The sequence below is a fragment of the Podarcis vaucheri genome (assembly GCF_965113315.1).
Source record: "Podarcis vaucheri genome assembly, chromosome: 17".
In the NCBI taxonomy this organism is placed as follows: domain Eukaryota; kingdom Metazoa; phylum Chordata; class Lepidosauria; order Squamata; family Lacertidae; genus Podarcis; species Podarcis vaucheri.
The window spans coordinates 8206788-8230101 of NC_138755.1; the positions used below are offsets into that span (position 1 = coordinate 8206788).

At 46.5% G+C, this 23314-nt stretch overlaps 2 protein-coding genes across 4 annotated transcripts in view; one reads left to right on the top strand and one right to left on the bottom strand.

Annotated features, from left to right (window-relative positions):
• The window catches only part of RLN3 (relaxin 3), an 82386-nt gene that overhangs the window by 58195 nt on the left and 877 nt on the right, over positions 1-23314 (top strand). The gene's annotated exons all lie outside the window — the stretch shown is intronic.
• Positions 1-23314, bottom strand: part of PALM3 (paralemmin 3) — a 43405-nt gene that overhangs the window by 10338 nt on the left and 9753 nt on the right. For 2 of the 3 annotated variants that reach the window (XR_014214988.1, XM_082205394.1), the window contains exons 2-5: positions 12490-12541; positions 5223-5303; positions 3555-3679; positions 1471-1591 (exon numbers count right to left, since the gene is read on the bottom strand). Coding sequence is in view for 2 of the 3 variants with exons in the window: in XM_082205394.1 (XP_082061520.1) it covers positions 1471-1591; positions 3555-3679; positions 5223-5303; positions 12490-12534 (372 nt within the window). In the remaining variant the exon portion in view is untranslated. Of the gene's footprint in view, positions 1-1470; positions 1592-3554; positions 3680-5222; positions 5304-12489; positions 12542-20870; positions 21173-23314 lie in introns of those variants that run through there. The other variant, XM_082205395.1, reaches the window with a different exon arrangement.

Genomic DNA, 23314 nt, shown 5'->3' on the forward strand with positions numbered 1-23314 from the left:
AGATAATGAACCCACAATTTTGAACTCTATGTAAAGTGAAACATTTACAGCCTTTTATTTATTAAATGTGTAGACAGTCGTATCTTTATTTTCAAACAGCTTAGTTCTCGAATGTTTTGGCCCCCCGAACACTGTAAGCCTGGAAGTGACTGTTCCGGTTTACGAACTATTTTTGGAAGCCGAATATCCGGCGGGGCTTCCGCAGCCAATCAGATGCCGCGCTTTGGTTTCTGAATGTTTTGGAAATCGAATGGACTTCCAGAACGGATTCCGTTCAACTTCCAAGGTACGACTGCACTGCCCTTCATCCTAAGATCACAGCATAAAAACGCAAAATACACAATAAAAACAAGAACAAAACAAAGCAATAACCCCACCCCACCAGCACATTTTAAAAGACATAGAATGTAAATCAGCTGAAGACTTGGTTGAAGAGGAACATTTTCACATGGTGCCTAAAGATGTCTACTGAACGAGGGATCAGAGGTGCTTTTGCAACTACAGAAGAAAATACTCTGTTTCCAAGATCCAAATTCTAAAAGAACTTGGAAAATGTTGATAGAAAGGGAGAGAATATGGAGACTGGAGGCAGGTAGGCTGTAGGAGCGAACATCCAAGAATTACAAAACAGGCCACAAAGCACTGATCATTAGGTCCTGTTGCCTGAATAAATGAAGTCCCAGCTTTTGAAATTTCATTTGTTGTTGGCCCATTTGCTGAGCCAAACTATGGCTTAGCATGAACACATGCATATGTGGGCCACTGGAGAGGAGACTGGGGTCTCTTTTTCGCTTCCCTGAATGTCCTGCTGCTACGCTGGTCTCGTGGCTTAGCTCTCCCAGACAAACCACAAGCCACAAATCACGGGACAAACCTTGGTTACATGATTAGTCTGGAGAGTGCTAAGCCTTGAGCCTGGCTTGAGACAACATGCAAAGCCAAACCATGCGTAGCTCAAGCAGCAGCAAAATGACTAAAGAGTAGTAAAAGTGGCCCCAATCCCCTGTCTTGGACCCCACATGATTGCACATTCCTACCGAGCCATGGTCTGGCTGAGCGTAACATGCAAATTAGGTGATTTCCACATACAGTGGTACCTCGGCTTAAGTACTTAATTCATTCCGGAGGTCCGTTCTTAACCTGAAACTGTTCTTAACCTGAAGCACCATTTTAGCTAATGGGGCCTCCTGCTGCTGCTGCGCCGCCAGAGCACCATTTCTGTTCTCATCCTGAAGCAAAGTTCTTAACCTGAAGCACTATTTCTGGATTAGCGGAGTCTGTAACCTGAAGCGTATGTAACCTGAAGCGTATGTAACCTGAGGTACCACTGTATTTAAGCTGTTCCCTACAATGATAAGAGCAAGAAGCTTGGTTTAAAAAAAATGTATGCTGAAATTCTCAAAATGTCAAATTCTGTGCTTGATAGGCAGTTTTGCATTTGCCACAACAGAGATCAGGAACTATTCATACCTTCCCAATGCCATCCAACGAAGACCGCTTCACCTCCTTCAAAGCCTTCACAGGCTCTTCTGGCTGTGGCAGTCCCTGGTGAAGTTCTGGATTATCTAGCTGCTGCATCTGAGTTTGGAGGCTTCAAAAAGAGAGGAACAGCCATTAAAGGACAACATTTCATGTCCTTGGCAAGCAGTCACAGGGAACAATGGTGGCCATGACCAAATCTCTACATCAGGGCTGGTGAACATGTGGCTCTGCGGTCAGAGCTGGACGACAACTCATTATTGGTTCTGCTGGCTGGGGCTGATGAGAGTTGGGAGTTCAACAACATCTGGAAGGCCACAAATTCCCCACCCCTGATCCACATGGTTATTGTGACACAGAGATGTGTGAACCAGGATTCTGTTCACAGGAAATTGATGCGCTTGATTATCACAACACATGCCTTGGTAACATCTAGACTAGTGGGGCCTCCTTCTGACATGCTTTTGGAATCTGCAAATCTAAAATGCAGTAGTCTGATTGTTGACTGGAACTGGCCATAGAAAGAATATCACATCTACCTTCAAGATTGTCCTCTTCCCCCGTAATTTTAAAACCTTCTGAGGAAGTTTGGCAAAAGGAAGCATAGCATGTAGCTATAACAGACAGGACCTACTCGGTGGTTGCCTCCACATTCTGGAAACCTGCCCGGCTTGCTCTTGTCTGATCTTTAGCCAGCTGGCTAAGACCTGGCTTTTTAGATGCATCTGCATGCTACTAAGAGTGCTATGGACTGGCTTGAAATAACTTGTGCTTTATTGATTTGGTGTTGATTTATTACTGTGTTGTGTTTTTATCATATTGCCTTTCCCCCTTTGCAATCTGCTTTTGAAGGACCTTAGGCAACCCAACAGGACAGAAATCACAACATCAACAAGAACAACAGATGTATTTCATTGTTTTGAGTGGGGTTTTCAGCTGGAGATCTTCAGCCCCATTCTAAACTCACCAGTCACTATTCTGGGAACAACTGGCTCTCCTGTCCTTTGGAATTAAGTAACCTTATGAGCTGAACCTTAGCGCTATCCTTCATCAGCAAGTACTGTATTCTGACATCCTTTGGTTAGACAAATCCTGGCTTCTTGCTTGTGAGCCTGGGTGTGAAAAGACCCCCACCCCCTCACTTACAGCCAGCCTGCTGGAGGCTCTCCACCCCTCTTGCTGCTGAGTTGTCACTTTTGCACTGCCTGGGGGATCCTGCCCTCCTCCTCCCCCCCCTCCTCCTCCTCCTGCTGCTGCTGGAGGGTGATTTAATCCTCAGGAGCCTTGCTGACTAATCACTCCGTTGAGCTCCTTCCCTCCAGCTCCCTCAGGCCAGGAAGTGGTTTCAGGCTTCTCTGTCCTGAGTGTTGCTTGTTGTTGTTTTTAGTCCCAGGCATCTTCTCTTCCGGAAAGAAGAAGACGCAGAGGCATGAGGGGGACACAAAGTGCCCACAAAACATCCCTCCTTCACGTCCTCCAGAGACCTCGATGTCATCATCAGCTTCCATCTGCAGCTTCAGCCGGAACAGCACATTATTGTGGCTGTAGTTGCTATTTATGTATATACTGCCATCAGCGGCCTGACTGGCTTCCACTAGGAGATGGGCATTTAAGTGTTGCTAGCCCCACGCTGCCTCTTCCAGCAGAGATTCAGCAAGCGTCCTCATTTTTTTTTAAACTTTCAGGTATCTCTTGAATATTAAAAAAATAATAATGAAAAAAAGCCTGAGTAGTTGCCCAAAACGTTCCTTGAGTAGCCAGTCATTTTTATGATTGCTTTGTCTTGTTTTAAATGTTCCTGTTGTACACCACCCTAATGTTTCATGGGGGGTGGCATATAAATACTTTTATAAATAAAAACAGAATGTGAGATGCTTTGTAGAGAGTGAAGAGGACAGGTCTCTGCCCCGAGAGCCTTACAATCTAAAATTTGACACAGGGAGGGGCAAGAGAAGGGGGAGGAAACTGAGGCGGCTGCTTCTCTGTGCTGGGTAAAACCATGAAACCCCTTTGGGTGTGTTATTGTCAGTGCTGCTCCTCCACCACTGCCCTGCCATCACCTAGGACACACCCACCTGGACAGATCTTGCTCTAATTCCTGAATGCGATTCTGTGCCTCCCAGACAGAAGACAAGTGATCATTGTCGTCTGTGGGTGAGGATGTTCCCTCCATCAGCCAACGATCACGCAGGGATTTCCTCTGAGAAGAGAGACAGAGAATGCATTTGTCAGCAATCCTGCGCTGGACACTCACGCCGATAGAGACACGTGGGCTGTCAGGACACATCAAGACAAGACAATGGGCTTACAGTCATGCATATATGCACAGGCACACATGAGATCATTCCTGCGCATACCCAGAATTGCATCTTTGTTCAACCACATGCACATATAGGTCTATATGGACAAGCAGTCACACACGAAGCACTGACAGTATAATCTTTTCACGCCAGGCTACATGACCAGATATTTTCAGCATATTCAGTGCCGGCTGTGTCAACTGCTTTTATTGTTTGGAAATGTATTTTAGTGGTGATTTTTTTATTTAAAAAATTGTATTGTTGCATTTGCTAGGATTGTCGGTCATGCTCTTTATATACCATCCTGGTACCGGTAAAGGATGGAGGTCGGTTCAGAAATACTTTAAAATAAATAAATAATGAAGCTACACGGCGTTGACAGCAGATGTTGAACACACCCACTAGTGCGGATGTTCAAATGTACTCCAGCCACAATCCTCACCGTTTCTCTCTCTCTCTCTCCACAACCACCACGTATCATGCAAGCATTTGCACACAAAGGGCCACACAGTCAGAACTTGACTCCCACAGCTTTCAGCTTCTAGGGGCATGAACACCTGCACATAGGTGGTCCTCTTGCACACCTTTTCCACACAAGGTTGTGAAAACATAGGCCAAAACAGGAAAAACTTGCAAGCAAACCCATGGCTCATATATATCCCAGTGACTGTGTCAGAATGCCCAGTGAAGCTCGTTGCTAAATGTGGGCTATAAATTTGATTAGACATGTTTATTTCTAGTGCAGAACATTGGAAAGTGAAGCAAGGTTGTTGCTGTTTTTTGCTGGGACTTAGGGATCTAAAGCATGCAATTCTCAGGCCAGATTATGATTGGTTGAAGCCTTGGAGCTGTCCTGATTTTTATTCCCCTGGGAGGTGTGCAGAAAAAATATATGATCCTTTATAGAACAAAGATGCATTAATGGGGTTAAAGGAACCAACATTTGTTGCCTGTGATACAAGCACTAAGTTCCATTTTGCAGCCATTTTATACCTCCTCCTATATCTTCCCAACAGCCATGTGAGGTAAGTTAGGTTGAGAGTTGGTAAGTGGAAGTGAGCAAAAGCAATGGGGAGTTAAATGAATATGCACAGAGTATTTTCTATTTGTTTATCAAGGTGGACCAAGGGGGGGGGGGGAGTCCACAAAAGCATGTGCCATTATACACGAGTTAGTTTTTAAGACACTCCAAGACATTTTTTTTGTAGTATCTTATTTCTGGCTCTATTTTTTTTTGGGGGGGTGCTATTTTGGGAACTACAACAGGGCCCCCAACTACCTTAATCTTGGGGTCTGACATGCCCCCTCCTCCCCTGGTCCCTCCCACAGTGGTACCGCACCCCCCACCCCGCCATCATTTCACCTCCTTCATCTCCCCACTCCCGCATCCCAACCTCCATCCCTCTGGTCCATCCATTCCTGCATCCCTCTCCTGGGCGTTACCTTGAGGCGCTGGGCTCGCAGTCTCTCCTCCTCCAGCTCCCGGCGGGTGGCCAGGATACGCTCCTGCAGCCTGCGCCGCTCCTGCAGCAAAGCAAAAAGGGGACCGAAGGGGTGGGAGGCGAGGCGAGGCAGGAGCCGCCCTGCAGAGAGAGAGGGGCGGACAAAGGGCCCGCCGCCGCCGCCGCCGGTGGGAGGCAGGGCGCGAGCGAGCCCACGTGGGCGGCAGACAGGCGAAGCGGCGTGCCTGCCTGCCCGACCGCGCCGAGGACTTAAGCCCAGCAGGGCCGCCCCTCCTCGGCCTTTAGCAGCAGCATCACCTGGGTGCAAGAGGAGCAGCAGGGAAGAGACCCACCCCCGCCGCCACCCCTTTGTGTCTCGCCCTGCGCTGCGCTGCTCTCTATCTCTCGGTCTCCCTCTCGCCACCGGTTAAGGAAAAACCCTTCTATGCCAACCCAGACGCCACCTTGCAACTGTGCCAGCGCCTCCCCCTTTTAAAGGCTGGAAGAGCTGGGGGGGGGAAGGAGGATGCGGGTTGGGGTGGGGGGTGGGGGGAGAGACTGCCCTGTCTGCAAAGGGCCTGCCCCCTTAACCCTACCGGGATGTTTAGGGTCTTGCAGAGGCCAGGGCTAGGTAGATAATGTACCCCCTTTTTTACCCTGGGGATAACTGAAGTCTTATAAATAAGTAAGTATGTAAATAATTTTCACAAAAGTTATGCTGACAAATAATTTTGTTTCAAGGCTTGGACCGTATCTGCATATAAAGAAAAAATGGAAAATATAGATACAGTGGTACCTTGGGTTAAGTACTTAATTCGTTCCAGAGGTCCGTTCTTAACCTGAAACTGTTCTTAACCTGAAGCACCACTTTAGCTGCCGTCATGCCACCGGAGCACGATTTCTGTTCTCCTCCTGAAGCAAAGTTCTTAACCTGAGCACTATTTCTGGGCTAGCGGAGTCTGTAACCTGACGCGTATGTAACCTGAAGCGTATGTAACCCGAGGTACCACTGTAGTCCATTAATTTCGTCTGCCATTCTTCTTTCGTTGGAATTTCTTCTTGCTTCCATTTCTGGGTTAACAGCGTAAGGCAATAAGCCTCAAGATGGGTCAGCCTTTAGTTCACCTGCTTGACACCTGCCGGAAGTTGGAGTCACCACAAAGGGGACTCTTCGACTATTTCTGGGTTAGCAGAGTCTGTAACCTGAAGCGTATATAACCCGAGGTACCACTGTATACAACAGTGCTTTTTAAAAATATATAGGGAATGTATGCTGACCGAGGCCCCCTTTGGAATCGGAGGCCCGGGCCAAGTGACCCATATGCCCCCCCCCCTGTCTGAGCCTGGGGGTGTTTAAGAGAGAGAGTGAGAGAGAAGAAGAAGAAGAAGAGTTTGGATTTGATATCCCGCCTTTCACTCCCTTTAAGGAGTCTCAAAGCGGCTAACATTCTCCTTTCCCTTCCTCCCCCACAACAAACACTCTGTGAGGTGAGTGGGGCTGAGAGACTTCAGAGAAGTGTGACTAGCCCAAGGTCACCCAGCAGCTGCATGTGGAGGAGCGGAGACGCGAACCTGGTTCCCCAGATTACGAGACTACCGCTCTTAACCACTACACCACACTGAGAGACCCTAGGGGGGCAGGTTTCCGTGCAGCAAGAGGGAGACTTTACTGCCACCCTCCCTTTTCGGCTGGACTCTGTAGCCTCGTGGCACCTAAAAGGCGGCGGCATATCCTTGTGAGGACGACTGGTCCACAGACCACGTCCTTGGGCTGCGATCCATGAAAGTGTGTGTGTCACAATCAATCAAAGGAGGCTAATCCTCTTGGAGAGACTGGTTTTACCTCTCAATCAGTTTTCTTTTAACAGCGTGGTTTTTCAGAGTTTAGGGAAATCATTAGAAGTGTTCATCATTAATGCTTTTGAATTAATATACCAAAAAATCAAAATGCTATTTGCACTGGAGTTACATATGGGTGGTTTGTTTACACGAGTCTTCCTGATGTTTTGTACCTTTCAGCTGATGTAAATCATAGTTAGAAACATCAGGAAGGCACTAGGCTGGGGAAGGTTGCACTACGTTGGTTCAGATAATGCTGCTATTATCAGACTGATTTAACTGTGTTAATGAAAGATCCACACTGTGTAGATCTAAACATCTTTTAAAAAAATAGTTACTTTTTGGCACCAGACTGCAATGATCTCAAATAATTCAATTAGAACACTGGGGACAAACACAACCATGTCTATACAACCTGGGTGTGCCCAGCAGAATCTGGAGTTTACAGTCTATTGTGTTGACATTTAAAATCAACATATTTATGCCACACAACCATCTGTATGTGCCAACAGACTTCCATACGCATAAACAACCCTTAGGAGACTAACAGGAATTATGAATGAAATCAGGGCTCTAATCTTCCTTGGTGACTGGCTATATGAAATTAAAAGAGAGGACATAATGTCAAATGAATTATCACCAAGTAAAAGGTAAAAGTAAAGGACCCCTGACAGTTAAGTCCAGTCACAGATGACTCTGGGGTTGCGGCACTCATCTCGCTTTACAGGCCGAGGGAGCCAGCGTTTGTCCGCAGACAGTTTTTCCGGGTTATGTGGCCAGCATAGAATCATAGAATCATAGAATCATAGAGTTGGAAGAGACCACAAGGGCCATCGAGTCCAACCCCCTGCCAAGCAGGAAACACCATCAGAGCACTCCTGACATATGGTTGTCAAGCCTCTGCTTAAAGACCTCCAAAGTAGGAGACTCCACCACACTCCTTGGCAGCAAATTCCACTGTCGAACAGCTCTTACTGTCAGGAAGTTCTTCCTAATGTTTAGGTGGAATCTTCTTTCTTGTAGTTTGGATCCATTGCTCTGTGTCCGCTTCTCTGGAGCAGCAGAAAACAACCTTTCTCCCTCCTCTATGTGACATCCTTTTCTATATTTGAACATGGCTATCATATCACCCCTTAACCTCCTCTTCTCCAGGCTAAACATGCCCAGCTCCCTTAGCCGTTCCTCATAAGGCATCGTTTCCAGGCCTTTGACCATTTTGGTTGCCCTCCTCTGGACACGTTCCAGTTTGTCAGTGTCCTTCTTGAATTGTGGTGCCCAGAACTAAGCCGCTTCTGGTGAACCAGAGCAGCGCACGAAAACGCTGTTTACCTTCCCGCCAGAGCGGTACCTATTTATCTGCTTGCACTTTGATGTGCTTTCGAACTGCTAGGTTGGCAGGAGCTGGGACAGAGCAACGGGACCTCACCCCATCGCGGGGATTCGAACCGCCGATCTTCTGATCGGCAAGCCCAATAGGCTCAGTGGTTTAGACCCTATCACCAAGTACAAAGGTACAAATGTTGATGCAGTGTTTGGGTGTGTGCCCACACGGAGGTTACAATGTGTTTACCAAGCCTGTTGCATGCGCTCAAAACACCCTGTGGCGCGCATAAGGTCATGGGTGCTTCTGCCACTATTCACGTACTGAAGGCTCCTCGCTGCTGTTTGTAGCTCCATCTCCCTTTGCCCCGATTCTCCCCCTGCACAGAAACATCCCTCAGCTGCTGAAACATTTCTCACAACAACAAATGTTTACTATGCTTCCTGGCATGCGCCATTCATGACAACATCTCCCATCTGGATGTGTGCGTGGGGCTGAACACAAGGGCAGCCGGGCTGCATCGCAGGCATCAACCCCAGGCCGGCCCCTGCTTCTTGCAGTCTGGGCAGCCCTCCAGATCCCTCTCCTCCTGTTTGGTTCAGGTTGGAGCTATTGCCTGGTGAATAATTCATTTGTTTCAAAGGCAGGATGAGCAGAGGAAAGGCAACTCAGGTTACAGCAGGCCTGCTCAGTGTTTCCCACGGAGGAGGGGAAGCAGCCCAGATTTAGCCCAAATCCAAAAACGCTGGGAATATATTGAAGGGCTGATATAATAATAATAATAATAATAATAATAATAATAATAATAATAATAATATTTATCCCTGCCCATCTGGCTGGGTTTCCCCAGCCACTCTGGGCAGTTTCCAACAGAACACTAAAACACAATAACCTATTAAATATTAAAAGCTTCCCTAAACAGGGCTGCCTTCAGATGTCTTCTAAAAATCAGATAGTTGTTGTTCTCTTTGACATCTGGTGGGAGGGCGTTCCACAGGGTGGGTGCCACTACCGAGAAGGCCCTCTGCCTGGTTCCCTGTAACTTGGCTTCTCGCAGGGAGGGAACCACCAGAAGGCCCTCAGAGCTGGACCTCAGTGTCCGGGTAGAACGATGGGGGTGGAGACGCTCCTTCAGGTATACTGGACCTGGCCACTTCCAATAGCCACATCACTGGGCAGAAGAGATATGCACACACCAGGTTTGCTGCTTGTGTATCATCAAGAAACAAGTTTGCATGAAATTTGCATGTGCAATGCAAATTCAGAAGCAACCGCTGCCATTTAAATAGAAATACAATATATCTTTCATAGTGGGAAAGACTGTGGCCAGGTGCTAGCTCAGGCTGCTACTCACTGTTATTATGGACAACTTCAAGGCTCCTAATCTCCCTTCTTATGGTTCCTTGTCTTTAAATTGGACTTAAAACAGAAGTCTTCTTCAAAATGCATGGCTTCTCAAAGAACTTCAAACCAAAGTTCTCTGCCCTATGTGTGGACGCATTACTCCACAGACAAATCATCACATTTCTGGCCGTGCTATTTTCTTCTAGAGAAAACGGGTTGCCATACAAAACTGTATTTTGAGAGGGGCTGTTTTTCCCTAGAGCCTCTCCCAGTTGAATGCGTGTGTGAGACTGGAAGGAAGACTCCCCAAAAGTTCATCCCTGCAAGTCATCTTTTCAGTAGCACTCTTCCCACCTTAGATCAAATCTATGCTGCCAGGTGCCAAAAGAAAGCAGCAGAGATAGCGCAGGATAGTGCGCACCCCGGAAATGATCTCTTTCAGCTTCTTCCTTCTGGAAGAAGGTACAGGGTTATAAAGACCAGGACTAGCCACCTGAGAAACAGTTTCTACCCAAATGCAATTCTGGCTTTAAACACAGTATAAGGAGTCTCAGTAGGAGTATATTGTATTTTAAAATGGGGTTTCAGAGCTTTTAGGGGTTTTTGAATGTCTTATGTAGTTTTTTCAATTTCATTGTTCTGTATGGGACAATGACAATAAAGATATCGTATCGTATTTTAAATGGAGGGGGTCCTCTGGCTGCTTCCTTTCCTGCAGGGGAACTTGGGCTTGTATCCAGAACTGCGCAAGCAGAGTTACACTCATTCAATTTCTCCCTGCGCATGGGAGTAGCCGGGGGGGGGCAGGGAGAGGCAGCTGCCCCCCAATCAATAAAAATAAATAAAAATACAAAGCAAACTGAGGTTCTGCTCCCCCCAATAAAAAACCTGCCCTGCTAACAAAAATCCTGGCTATGCCCATGTCCCCACATGCCCCAAAATCTGATCCAGGGGGTCCCCCACCCCCTGGGAGCTGATATTGAGGGTGCACAAGGGACTCGAGGCAACAGGAGTGGGATAGGAAGTTTCACTGTGTGCACAGACGTCTGTTGTGCAAGTGGAATTGCAGTATTTGAGACAGCTCATAGGTTTGTAAACAGCTGCTGGGTCTGAAATGGTTGCCCCTGTGGAATGGGGGAACTGCCTGCGTGCAGGAAGGTTTTTTTAAATGGGATTAAAAACGGAATCCTCTCAAATCCTCACAGCAACCCAGGGAGGGCAATGCCGTTATCCTTATATTACAGAGCAGGGACTAGACTGTGTATACATTATGCATTCAAAGTGTTATGTACTGAGTTGAATAGGATTCATAATGCAGCAGTCTGATTGGTCCTAGAACAATAGGATTCAGAATGCGGCAGTCTGATTGGTCCACAGGAGCCACCCAATCCAGCTCCAGGTGGAAGTGAATCCACGACCTGATTGGCCTACAGGAGAATCCCGGAATTAGCCAATCATGTGGGGCCCATTGTGTAAATAATGTATATAAAGCAGACATTCTGGGGGAACTTCCATTCCTCCTCACCACTATGAGCTGAATAAAGAGCATGAAATCCACTCTTGACTCCGAGTATATTTCACAAAGCACATTCTAAGCACCTTCTTTTCCTCAAGGAATCCCGAGCACGGTAGTTTGCCCCTCACAAACTACAATTCCCAGCAGCCCTGAGCAACCACAGCACTCATAATTCTTTGAGGGGGGAGGGAATGTGCTTTAAAGGTATAGTGCAGACCCATCATACATTACAAGCACCCCCAAAGAATTCTGGGAATAGTAGTTTGTTAAGGATGTTGGGAATCATAGCTCTGTGAGCGGTAAACTACGGTTCCCAGGATTCTTAGTGGTGTGTGCTTTAAATAGGCTGCTCAAGATAGACAGCTCCTGCTGCTTGCACCTTAACCGCCAGTCATGAGAAGCTGTAAAGCCAGAAATATTTTTTTAGAAATATATCCCACAATCTGCCATCCCCTCAGCAATAGCTGGCCAGCCACATGCCACCAACATCCTCCTTCCCATCAGCAGTACCCCCACGGCTGAATGCATTTGACTGTGTCTGTGTCCACACCATATGTTGAAAGCACATGACTTCCCCCAAAGGATCCTGGGTACTGTAGTTTGTTAAGGGTGCTGTGAATGGTAGCTCTTTGAGGGCTTATACAGCAGTTCCCAGAATCCTTTGGGGGAAGTCATGTGCTTTCAACCTACAGCCATTGTTAGGCTATAGGGCAAATGAGCAGCCCACAAAGCACCACTGGGCCTGGCCTAGCTGCCGCAATAAGCCTCCCTGCCAGTTCATGTCAGCCTTTAAAAAAGATCTAATGATGCCAAACTGATAAATAGAGAATTACATATTGCAATGTGGCTTTGAGGGTCGTGAATACATAGCAGGCGCTGCATCCCTTCTGCCATAGCTGTCAACTTTCCCTTTTCTTGCGAGGAATCCTATTCAGAATAAGGGAATTTCCCTTAAAAAGGGAAACGTTGATAGCTGTGCCTTCTGCCCAGGTTGTGCCTGGTGCAGTTGCCCCTATCACCCCCACACTAGTTACATTACACTATTATTATGAGAATCGCTTAGTTCTGGCATACAGATCTGGGCACACTGCCTTCCCACCCACCTCTCCCCCTCTCCCTCAGCTTTGGAATGGGGGTGGGGGGGCAGTTCCTGTGGGCAACAGAGGCTGGACCTCGTCTGAGGACCCTGAGCCCCATTTTTGCACAAGTGGGGCAGGGGTAGTGGGGGGGGGGAGGAAGAATACTTACAGTAATGGCCTGCAGCCGCTGCGCAAACAGGGAGCTCTCTGCCATTTTCCCTCTGAAAGACAAACAGAGCCTCTTGGGATGTGTCCAAAGGACATTGGATGCCAGTTGGATGCCAGCGCTCACCTCTTCTTCCCCCTCCCCTCCCCCAGCTCCCGTCTTGCATTCCTGCTTGCTCTGATCCCTGCACGCAAGCAGACCCCTCTCCCCTTCTCCCACCTGACATCTGGCCACTGCATTCATGGCATTCAGCAGCAAGCCCAGGCACGGCAAAGGGAAAGCAGGTTTGCAGGCACAAAACCTCTTCTCCGGCTTGCTCCATCGTTCGGCACATGGTTGTGTCTCTTCCTTTTACCTGCCCACAGTGTCTTCCTTTTACCTGCCCACAGTGCCATTCGCACGCTGAAGTCAAATAACCTGGCACAGTTCAGCTAACACAGCTGAAAAATATCACTGATGTTTTACATTTCAAACTACTTTTATTTTATTTTCATCATCTGAAAGGTAAAGCTAAAGGGACCCCTGACCATTAGGTCCAGTCGCGGACGACTCTGGGGTTGCAGCGCTCATCTCACTTTATTGGCCGAGGGAGCCGGCGTACAGCTTCCGGGTCGTGTGGCCAGCATGACTAAGCCGCTTCCGGCGAACCAGAGCAGCACATGAAACGCTGTTTATCTTCCCGCCAGAGCAGTACCTATCTATCTACTTGCACTTTGATGTGCTTTCGAACTGCTAGGTGGGCAGGAGCAGGGACTGAGCAACGGGAGCTCACCCCGTCGCGGGGATTTGAACCACCAACCTTCTGATTGGCAAGCCCTAGGCTCTGTGGTTTAACCCACCGCGCCACTCACGTCCCCTCCTGAAAGGTACTCAGGGCCAAGTCACATCAGCACTTAACTGGCAAGTCCACAGAAAGTATTAAAGTGCAGGAATGGCCAATCATGTGCTGATTATTCTTATTTTATCAGTAAACTGCCTTGAGTCCCTGTCAGGGAAGAAGGAAGGGCAAAATTGATTGATTGATTGATTGATTGATTGATTGATTGATTGATTGACTGATTGACTGACTGACTGACTGACTGACTGACTAACTGACTGACTGACTGAATGCCGTGCAAATCAGCCTTCTGCCTGCCACATCAATCGTGTCTTTTCCAGGTCATTGCAGTGGCTTATGGAAAGCTGTTATATGCAGAATTCCACACATGCTTAGTGGTGATGCAGGCAACCCAACAGAGCAGGAAAGGAAGGACTTGTTAGCAGCAGGGATTGCGGGGAGTTTGTTGCTATGGGCAGATCCATCCCTGCTGAGACACCTGGATGTGGCAGTATCTCCTCCTCTAGGGTGGAAGATCCATTAAGATGGTCTGCCCCCCCCCCCAATGAATGAATGAATGAATTTTATTATTTCGGTCACAGACCAGTTCCAGTCCACATACAATATCAAGGAAGTCATAACACACAATAGGGATACATTTGAATTTGCAATTAGGTATAACAGGGAAAATACAGATATAGCCATAGCTGTCAACGTTTCCCCTTTTTAAGGGAAATTCCCTTATTCCAAATAGGATTCCTCGCAAGAAAAGGGAAAAGTTGACAGCTATGGATATAGCAACAGTTAAAGAATATATAAATTAAAACTTAGTCACTAACATATAACCTAAAATTATCATTTAAGGCCTTAATCATTATGTTCCCTAAGTTTTATAGCAATCACACAAAATTTGGCTACCCTTAACCAAGATGTATGGGACCTGGTGGGTTACTGAATGCTCTGGGGGATTTTCCAGCCGATATGGTCAGTGCTCCAGCCACAGCCCTGGTCTCATTATGAAACAGGATCACTCCCAAGCAAGCATGCTCCTTGACACTGTGGGGCCCACAGAACTCCCTGGTGTTTTAAGTAGCTGCAGGCGATGGCAGCTATAGCACAAGTGCTGAGATCCTAGACAAGTCTGACTGAGCACGGGCAAGAGAACATTACCATGTGCCTACTCTGTGGGCAGCAGCAAGGAATTATTAGGTGCCACCTTTTACCATATGTGGTAGAATTGTAAAGTAATAAAGGAATTATGGGAAATGATATGCAATGAATTTTTGAAATGTTCAAAATAATGTTCGTTTAAAAAAAACCAGAAGCCTTTTCGTTAGGAATTGTAGGTGCAGAGATACCGAAAGAACTGAAAAGGCTGGAAAGATGACAAGGTTCCTACCAGAGTGGACTGGCAGACTAAACTATTGGACTATGCAGAGATGGCAAAAATGACTGGGAAAATCAGAAAACAGGAGGATCAAAACTTCAACGAAGAATGGAATAATTTTATATTATACTTGACAGAGCACTGTAAACACTTGAACTCTTTGGCAGGTCTTAAATAACTCCTGTAATGATACATAGACTTGGGATACAATGGAGGACTGAAAGTTCCGGAATAGGGGGAATGATTCTCTGAATCCCCCAAAGTGGCGCGCTTACTGATGACCAAATCCCTAGATACATAAACAGGGAACTATGGTGTATCTCCTAATAATACTGTTATGGATGATGGGTGACTTATCTGTTGTTCAGCAGATGACTGGCTAATTATCCAGGATAATTAGTGGATGCATCTTCAAACACAGCTAATTATAGGAGCTGTTCTCCTGATAGCTGAGGATCCCTTTTCAGCCTTTGGAATGAGATACCTGTTTAGAGTTTGGGATGTGTCAGCTGCTGCCAGCTGCAGGGAGAGAGCTGTTTCCTTCCAAATTGCTCTGCTCTGCTTGCTTATGAATAAAGCAAACACTACAAGGACACCATGTAGCACTATCCCTGGAACTTGTCATTGCTCAGAAGTGAAGAGTACATGTATTCAAGACCGTACAAATAACCAAGAACAAAATATGTGCATCTAACCTTGTATCATTTGTGACACACTGAAAGAGGCTTGTTTTTATGCATAATATCTTTACCTACAGAGCTCATCCTTAATGGATTGCCAATTTCTTGTTGTTGTTGACATCCTTCTGTCTTGGGAGAAATTTGGCTGGGAAAACGTATGGTTCAGACATACATGCGCAGTGCAAGGCTTATCCTGAGGCACAGTAAGGCAGCCCACCTTAGATTTGGGTAGTGTATAGGTAGTGAAGTGATAACAGTGATAACAGCAAGAACCTTTGTTAAACTACATAACTGGGAAACAGGGGCAAAGCAACTGCTTATATACATTTCTGAAAGCCTGGGCCACTCCCACTCCTAACATGATTGGCTGTCTAAACCTCCAAGCTGCGAATTACAACTCAGAGTTCAAGGGCCAATGGCAGAGGCCCAAATCCTGAAATGTTCTGTGACTGGACATCCTGTATCGAATCAGAGCACAGGAGCTCAGAATCCTTAGTCCAGACTCCAGCTCAGGCAAACACAGACCAGTAAGAGCGGGAAGAAGCAGGAAGATCTTATTCCAAAGGGACACACAGCCCGCTTGGAAGATCTCCATGTGTGAGATTGTAATGAGAGGGAGAGATTGTTGATGCGCATGGGCTCACACACAGAGGCAATGTTCAGAAAGGTAAATGTGAATCCAGGAAGTGAGGCTACATAGGGGCAAATTATACTGTTGTGCCACAATTTATGTCCATTGGTACAAATGGCCTGCTAACAGGCAGGGAAAATGAGAGAATGAGTGTGTGCCCCCAAGCCACACACAGAGAGGGGAGCTGCACACATAAATACAAATAATGGTCCACGATGCCCAGTTGGTTATACAATGGTACCTCGGGATGCGAACGGGATTCATTCCGGAGCCCCGTTCGCATCCAGAATGGAAGGTAAGATGCGATGGCGCGTCTGCGCGTGCGCGGGTCATGATTTGCCGCGTCTGCGCATGCACGTGACGTCATTTTGAGCGTCTGCACATGCGCAAGCGGCGAAACCTGGAAGTAACGTTCTCCATTACTTCTGTTTTGTTTTTTTTAAATATTTATTAAGATTTTACACAAAACATAAGTTTTTTTTAAAGTTAAAAATAATTAAACCAACTATTACACATACAAAAAAGAAAAAAGAAAGAAGAACAAGAGCTAATAAGAAAGTTACCAAAAAAGAAACCTAAAAAACCGGTAGTTGAAAAAATAAAAAAGAAGAGAAAAAAGAAAGAAAAATATCTTTAAAAAATAATAATCCATTTTTCAATATCTTTAAGTTCATTTGCTTATTTCCTTGACCTCCTCACACCTCCCCTTTTGTATTCCCGTTTACAAAGTCCTTTCAGCAAATCCTTACTTCTGGGTTACTTCTCCGTTACTTCTGGGTTGCCACAGAGGGCAACCTGAATGCGCTCAACCTGAAGCAAATTCAACCCGAGGTATGACTGTACACTGCTCTTGCAGTGAGTTTCATACTGTTTGAGGGTATTCAATGAGCATCTGATTCTGCATGGGGAGGGGTACTGGGGGAGGGAAGTATTTGTGCCCATGATCCCATGGGTGTGCTCCGGGTAAAAAGTGCTGCAGCTCCATCACCAAAGACTTGTCGCATCAGCATCTTTCTCTCTCGGTGACCCTGAGCTAATGCCCATTTATAAAGCGAATGGATTGCCTAATCCTATGGACTTGCACAGAGCTTAGCCTGGCTGCACAAGTACATTCACCCAGGTTAACTCACCCCATTAACCTCTCAATGGACATCATCTGGGAGAGGCCAGCTCTGCTCAGAAGCTGCGGCCTGGCTCTCAGGGGCCTCCTGAGGCTACCTGGTTAATATTGCAAACCGCACAAACGTCACAAAGTGCCCCTTCGGGAGAAGAGGGTGGGGCTTGCGTTTCCCAGCAGCAGCTCCAAAGGTCACTATGTAGGAGGGTGGCAAGGCAGCCAATGAAGACAGCTGCCATTTTCTGCCTGATGCCTCTTGTCAGGCCTCCAAACTAGAGGAAAAGTTATGGGGCCTCAGCTTGACGGAGCTGTGTTTGGGGGCTCCAGGGCCTTCCAAGTCAACAAACCCTCAAGCCGTCTCGGTTCAACCATAGACGCAGCTCTGCATTACCTTGCATGGTCAAGGAGTGTACTCCCAGTTCAAGTTAGGATGCCTTCAGGGCCGGATTTAGGTTGGATGAGGCCCTAAGCTACTGAAGGTAATGGGGCCCTTTACATGTCCAGCTGTCCTTTGCCAACAACAAATTGTGGTTGTTTTTTGTGTTGAATATATGCTATATGGTAACTTATGGACTTAATAGGTATCTAAAGCCATTTGCACATGATGCCATGCAAACCAGTCCATGCAGAATGTAGGCACCCTATACCGTGGTACCTCGGGTTAAGTACTTAATTCATTCCGGAGGTCCATACTTAACCTGAAACTGTTCTTAACCTGAAGCACCACTTTAGCTAATGGGGCCTCCTGCTGCCGCCGCGCCACCGGAGCACGATTTCTGTTCTCATCCTGAAGCAAAGTTCTTAACCTGAAGCACTATTTCTGGGTTAGCGGAGTCTGTAACCTGAAGCGTATGTAACCCGAGGTACCACTGTATATAGAAATGAGCAAACCAGTGATATTTTAGGGAGCACGCTAGCAGGCGGGGCCCATGACTTACATCATAGGAGTCTACACAACACAAAACACTGTTGCTGTATGTAGGTTTTATTTTATTTGTTTTTTATCTTATATTTTGGAAACATACATCCAGTTTTTCTTTTCAGTTTTGTCTGTCTGTCTGTCTGTCTACCCACCCCTTACCCCTAAGAAGTTCAAGGCAGCATACATGTTCTCCACCCATCCATTTTATCTTCAAAACACCTCTGAGGTAGGATAATGGTGACAGATACAGTGGTACCTCGGTTTCCGAACTTAATCCGTTCCTGAAGTCCGTTCCTAAACTGAAACCATTCTTAAAACAAAGCGCGCTTTCCCTAATGAGGCCTCCCGCCGCTGGTGCTCCTCCACCGTTCAGCTTCCGTTCGCAGACTGAGGTAAAGTTCGCAAACTGGGACACTACTTCCGGTTTTGCGGAGTTCGTAAACTGAAAAGTTCGTAAACAGGACTGTTCGTGAACCGAGGTACCACAGTAATGAGTTTGCTCTTTGGCTGAGTGGAATTTTTAACCTGGTGCTCTCCAGATTATTGTTGGACTACAATTCCTTTCACCCCAACTAATAGGTACATGGTGCTGGTGGAAGCTGGATTCTAGCCATGTCTGGACTCTCCACGTTGGCTACCCCTGCTCTGACTGGTTCACCATACTGCCTCTCTTAAAAACCTCATCATTACCATTGCACAATACAGCTCTATGAATTCAGATTTAACACTTACAGTCTACCTGAGTGTCCAATTTGCAAAAATCACACCCAGTTATGCATAATGGGAAGCACGTGTGCACTGCCAAACTGTGCCTCTCCCTGCACCCATGCCTCCCTGATAACATTTTTTTAAATACACCAATGGCTGGCACAACATCATTGCATCACAGGGCCTCCTCTGAATTGGGCCCCTTATCTCTGAAATGCCCTCCTGAGGGAAATTCGTATGGCATTTCCCTCTCCACCCCCCATGCTCCGCCGGCCTTAAAAAGGTAAAGGGACCCCTGGCCGTTAGGTCCAGTCATGTCCGACTCTGGGGTTGTGGCACTCATCTCGGTTTACTGGCCAAGGGAGCCGGCATTTGTCCGCAGACAGTTTTTCCGGGTCATGTGGCCAGCATGACTAAGCCGCTTCTGGCGAACCAGAGCAGCACACGGAAACACCGTTTCCCTTCCCGCTGGAGCGGTACCTATTTATCTACTTGCACTCTGACGTGCTTTTGAACTGCTAGGTTGGCAGGAGCAGGGACTGAGCAACAGGAGCTCACCCCGTCGCGGGGATTCGAACCTCCAACCTTCTAATCGGCAAGTCCTAGGCTCTGTGGTTTAACCCACAGCGCCACCCGCGTCTTTCTGTCGGCCTTAGAAAAGCCTTAAATACTTATTCTTTCTGGTTTACATTTGGATGATTTAATGGTTGTGATATTTAATGACTGTTTTATGCACTGCTATTTTAATGTTAGGTTATTTTAGAAAATCCCATTTTAAATTTTAGGCTTTTAACGTCGACTCGTATTGATATGTTGTAATCTGGCTTGGGAGAACATACACCTTCAGAGGCGGGCTAGAAGTCCATTAAAATGGTGCTAGCTGTGAAGGCATTTCTGTGTCCTCCCCCTTCTTGGCAACCCGCCCCCCCCTCCTTACACTTCACTGCCTATACCTGCAGGGAGCTGGAGGTGTGGAAATCCTAATGCAATGAATTATTGTGACACACCTTCCCACATGTAGAGAAACAAGGAGACAGGGGTCAGAGACACCCGGTCATTTGCCCCACATTCAACTTCAAAGCAGCTTAGCATTTCTTGATAAAATCAGTGCTTTTTTCTAGGGGGGGCACACACAGGGTTACGCATGCCCCTAAACATTTTGTGAATCTTTGTACTTTTGCCCATTTACTGTATTGATTCCCCCCGATTTGAGCTACGAAATGGTTACCGTATTTTTCGCTCTATAACACACACCAGACCATAACACGCACGTAGTTTTTAGAGGAGGAAAACAAGAAAAAAAAATATTCTAAACGAAATAGTGGATATATGATTTTTGTGGTTCATGCTGTGACCACAGACATGTGATCTGACAGTGAGTTTGGAGTAGCCCAATGCAAAAATCCTGAGGATCCATGTGGATCCATGCTTTGTAACCACGGAGGAGGGAAGGAAGGGGAATCATGGATCCTCTGCTCACGACTGCAGCAGATCTCCCCCGCCACCCGCAGGCATTCGCTCCATAAGACGCACAGACATTTCCCCTTACTTTCTAGGAGGAAAAAAGTGAGTGTTATGGTGCAAAAAATACGGTATTTTCTTGAGCCAAAAGGAGAGTACCCCTAAACATTTTTTTAAGAAGAAAAAAGCACTGGATAAAATCATACCTAGATACAAATCAAACTATGCCATTGCTACATCGAATCACAGAATTGGGAGGGATCCAGAGCACTGCTTTTTTTCCTGGGGGTGGGGGCGCAGGGGTACACATACCCCTAAACATTTTGTGACTCTAATGGGAGAAAAAACTTTTTTTAATTTTTTTTTTTTAGTTTCTTCTCTAGCAAGGTGAATCATCAGTTGTTTTGCTACCCCCGATAGCAGCCTTTTGTCCATTTACTGTATTTATTTCCCCCCATTCAAACTATAAAATGGTGATTTTCTCGAGTCAAAATGAGAGTACCCCTAAAGATTTTTTTAAAAAATAAAGCACTGATCCTGAGGATCATCTGTTCTGACCCTCTGCAATGAATGAACACTCAGCTGGCCCATACAGGGATCAAACCTGCAAGCATATTAACATGGATCACGGATGATAATACCCTAAAGATACAACACGCACCTGTGGAGTAAAGCCTTGGAAAGAAGATGCAAGTCCAACTCTGTCGGGACACCTTAGGAAGTGAGTCACAGTCTTGCACTGCCTCCGCAGCCCTGCTCCATGTGTTGGCAGGAGACAGAATCTTGGGCAGGATTTCACCTCCCCTAAAGAGTTTATAAGTGATAAGGCAGCCTCTGGTACAACATACGCAGGCTGTAAAGGTCTTTAAGGCTAACCGCCGGTGCTTTGAACTAGGCCCGGAAGGTAAGAAGCAGCCGGTGGTGGCATGTTCATTTCATACTCGCAAGCAAAAGGAAGTGGGCAACCACGACGTGCGCTAGCTACAGCTTCAAAGCAGTCTTTTAAGGACACACCTAATACAGCACATTGTAATTGTCAATCACACTTAAGTACGTAACAATGGGGGGGGGAGAGCTGACTGTAATGCCAATATAAAAAGATAAAGGTAAAGGACCCCTGGACGGTTCAGTCTAGTCAAAGGCGACTCTGGGGTTGTGGCGCTCATCTCGCTTTCAGACCGAGGGAGCCGCCGTTTGTCCGCTGACAGCTTTCCAGATCATGTGGCCAGAAGGACTAAACTGCTTCTGGCGCAACAGAACACTGTGATGGGTGTCAGAGTGCATGGAAACGCAATTTACCTTCCCACCAAAGCAGTACCTATTTCTCTACTTGCACTGGCGTGCTTTCGAACTGCTAGGTTGGCAGGAGCTGGCACAGAGCAACGGGAGCTCACCCCATCATGGGGATTCGAACCACCGACCTTCCGATCAGCAAGCCCAAGAGGCTGAATGGTTTTGACCACAGCGCCACCCGCATACAATATGCGTCGCCTCTGGCAACCGATGCGCCCCTTTGGTTTCAGATAGCACATGGTTAAAGGTAAAGGGACCCCTGTCCGTTACGTCCAGTCGCGGATGACTCTGACATTGCGGTGCTCATTTCACTTTACTGGCTGAGGGAGCCAGTGTTTGTCCGCAGACAGCTTCCGGGTCATGTGGGCAGCATGACTAAGCCGCTTCTGGCAAACCAGAGCAGCGCACGGAAACACTGCTTACCTTCCCGCCAGAGTGGTACCTATTTATCTACTTGCACTTTGACGTGCTTTCGAACTGCTAGGTGGGCAGGAGCAGGGACCAAGCAATGGGAGCTCACTCTGTCATGGGGATTTGAACCGCCAACCTTCTGATAGGCAAGCCTTAGGTTCTGTGGTTTAGACCACAGTGACACCCGCACCACAACTTGTCCCACATGGGTAGATGAGTCTAAAAAGCCTGGGACACAAATTTCCGCAGCCCTCCATCAGCTATGGTGGCTCATTTAGCAGATGTGATGTACTATATTTAGCATTAACTTGGGAAGTGTATACTCGATTCTGACCAAACTAAGCCTCCTAGAGCAAAATATACATCAGAACAGGCCTTTTCTGCAGTGGCTCCCCATTTGTGAAATGCACTCCCCAAAAAGGCTCACCTGGCACCTTCACTGCAGATCTTTAGACGCCCAGTGAGAACATTCCTCTTCTCCCAGGCCTTGGGCTAATTACACAATCTGTGGCCTTTTAAATTGAGGGGAATGATTGTTTCATTTTTTAAAATATTATGTGTTTCTGTGTTTTTATACCGTAAACTTCCTGTGATCTTTGGATGAAGGGTGTTACATGCATTTTAATAATAATAATAATAATAATAATCATAATAATAATAATAATAATCAGTGCTTTTTTCGGGGGGGGGGGACGCAGGGGTGTGCATGCCCCTAAACATTTTGTGAATCTAATGGGAGAAGAAACTTAAAATTTTATAATTTTTAGTTTTTTTCTTTACCATGGTGAATCATCAGTTCCATTGCTACCCTTGAAGGCGGCTTTTTGTCCATTTACTGTATTTATTTTTCCCAATTTGAACTATAAAATGGTGATTTTCTTGAATCAAAATCAGAGGACCCCTCATTTTGGGGGGGAGGGAAAGCCCTGATAATAAGAATAATATAATAATAATTTCATCCAAACTGACCACCCACGTTCATAACAATACCTATTAGGTTAAACCAAACAACCAGCGCTGAGCCAAGCCATAATGTGCTTCCTCATGGCCAATCCCTGACCTCCGGACCTTCCAAATGTCCCTATTTTCCAGAGATGTCCCTGATTTAGAGAAGCCATCCCGGTTTCTGATTTGATCCCAGAACATCCCTATTTTCAATGGAGAAATGTTGGAGGGCGTGGAGTTATCCGACCCCCGAGCCGTCCGATGGCAATCCTGTACAGGGAAGATTTTTTTAAAAATGTTAAATGTATTATTATGTTTTTATATATGCTGGAAGCTGCCCAGAATTGCTGGGGCAAACCAGTAAGATGTGTGGGGTATAACAGTAAAATTATCATTACGGAATGGGACGTCCTTCTTTACATTGGAGAAATGTTGGAGGGTATGGACCTCAGCTGG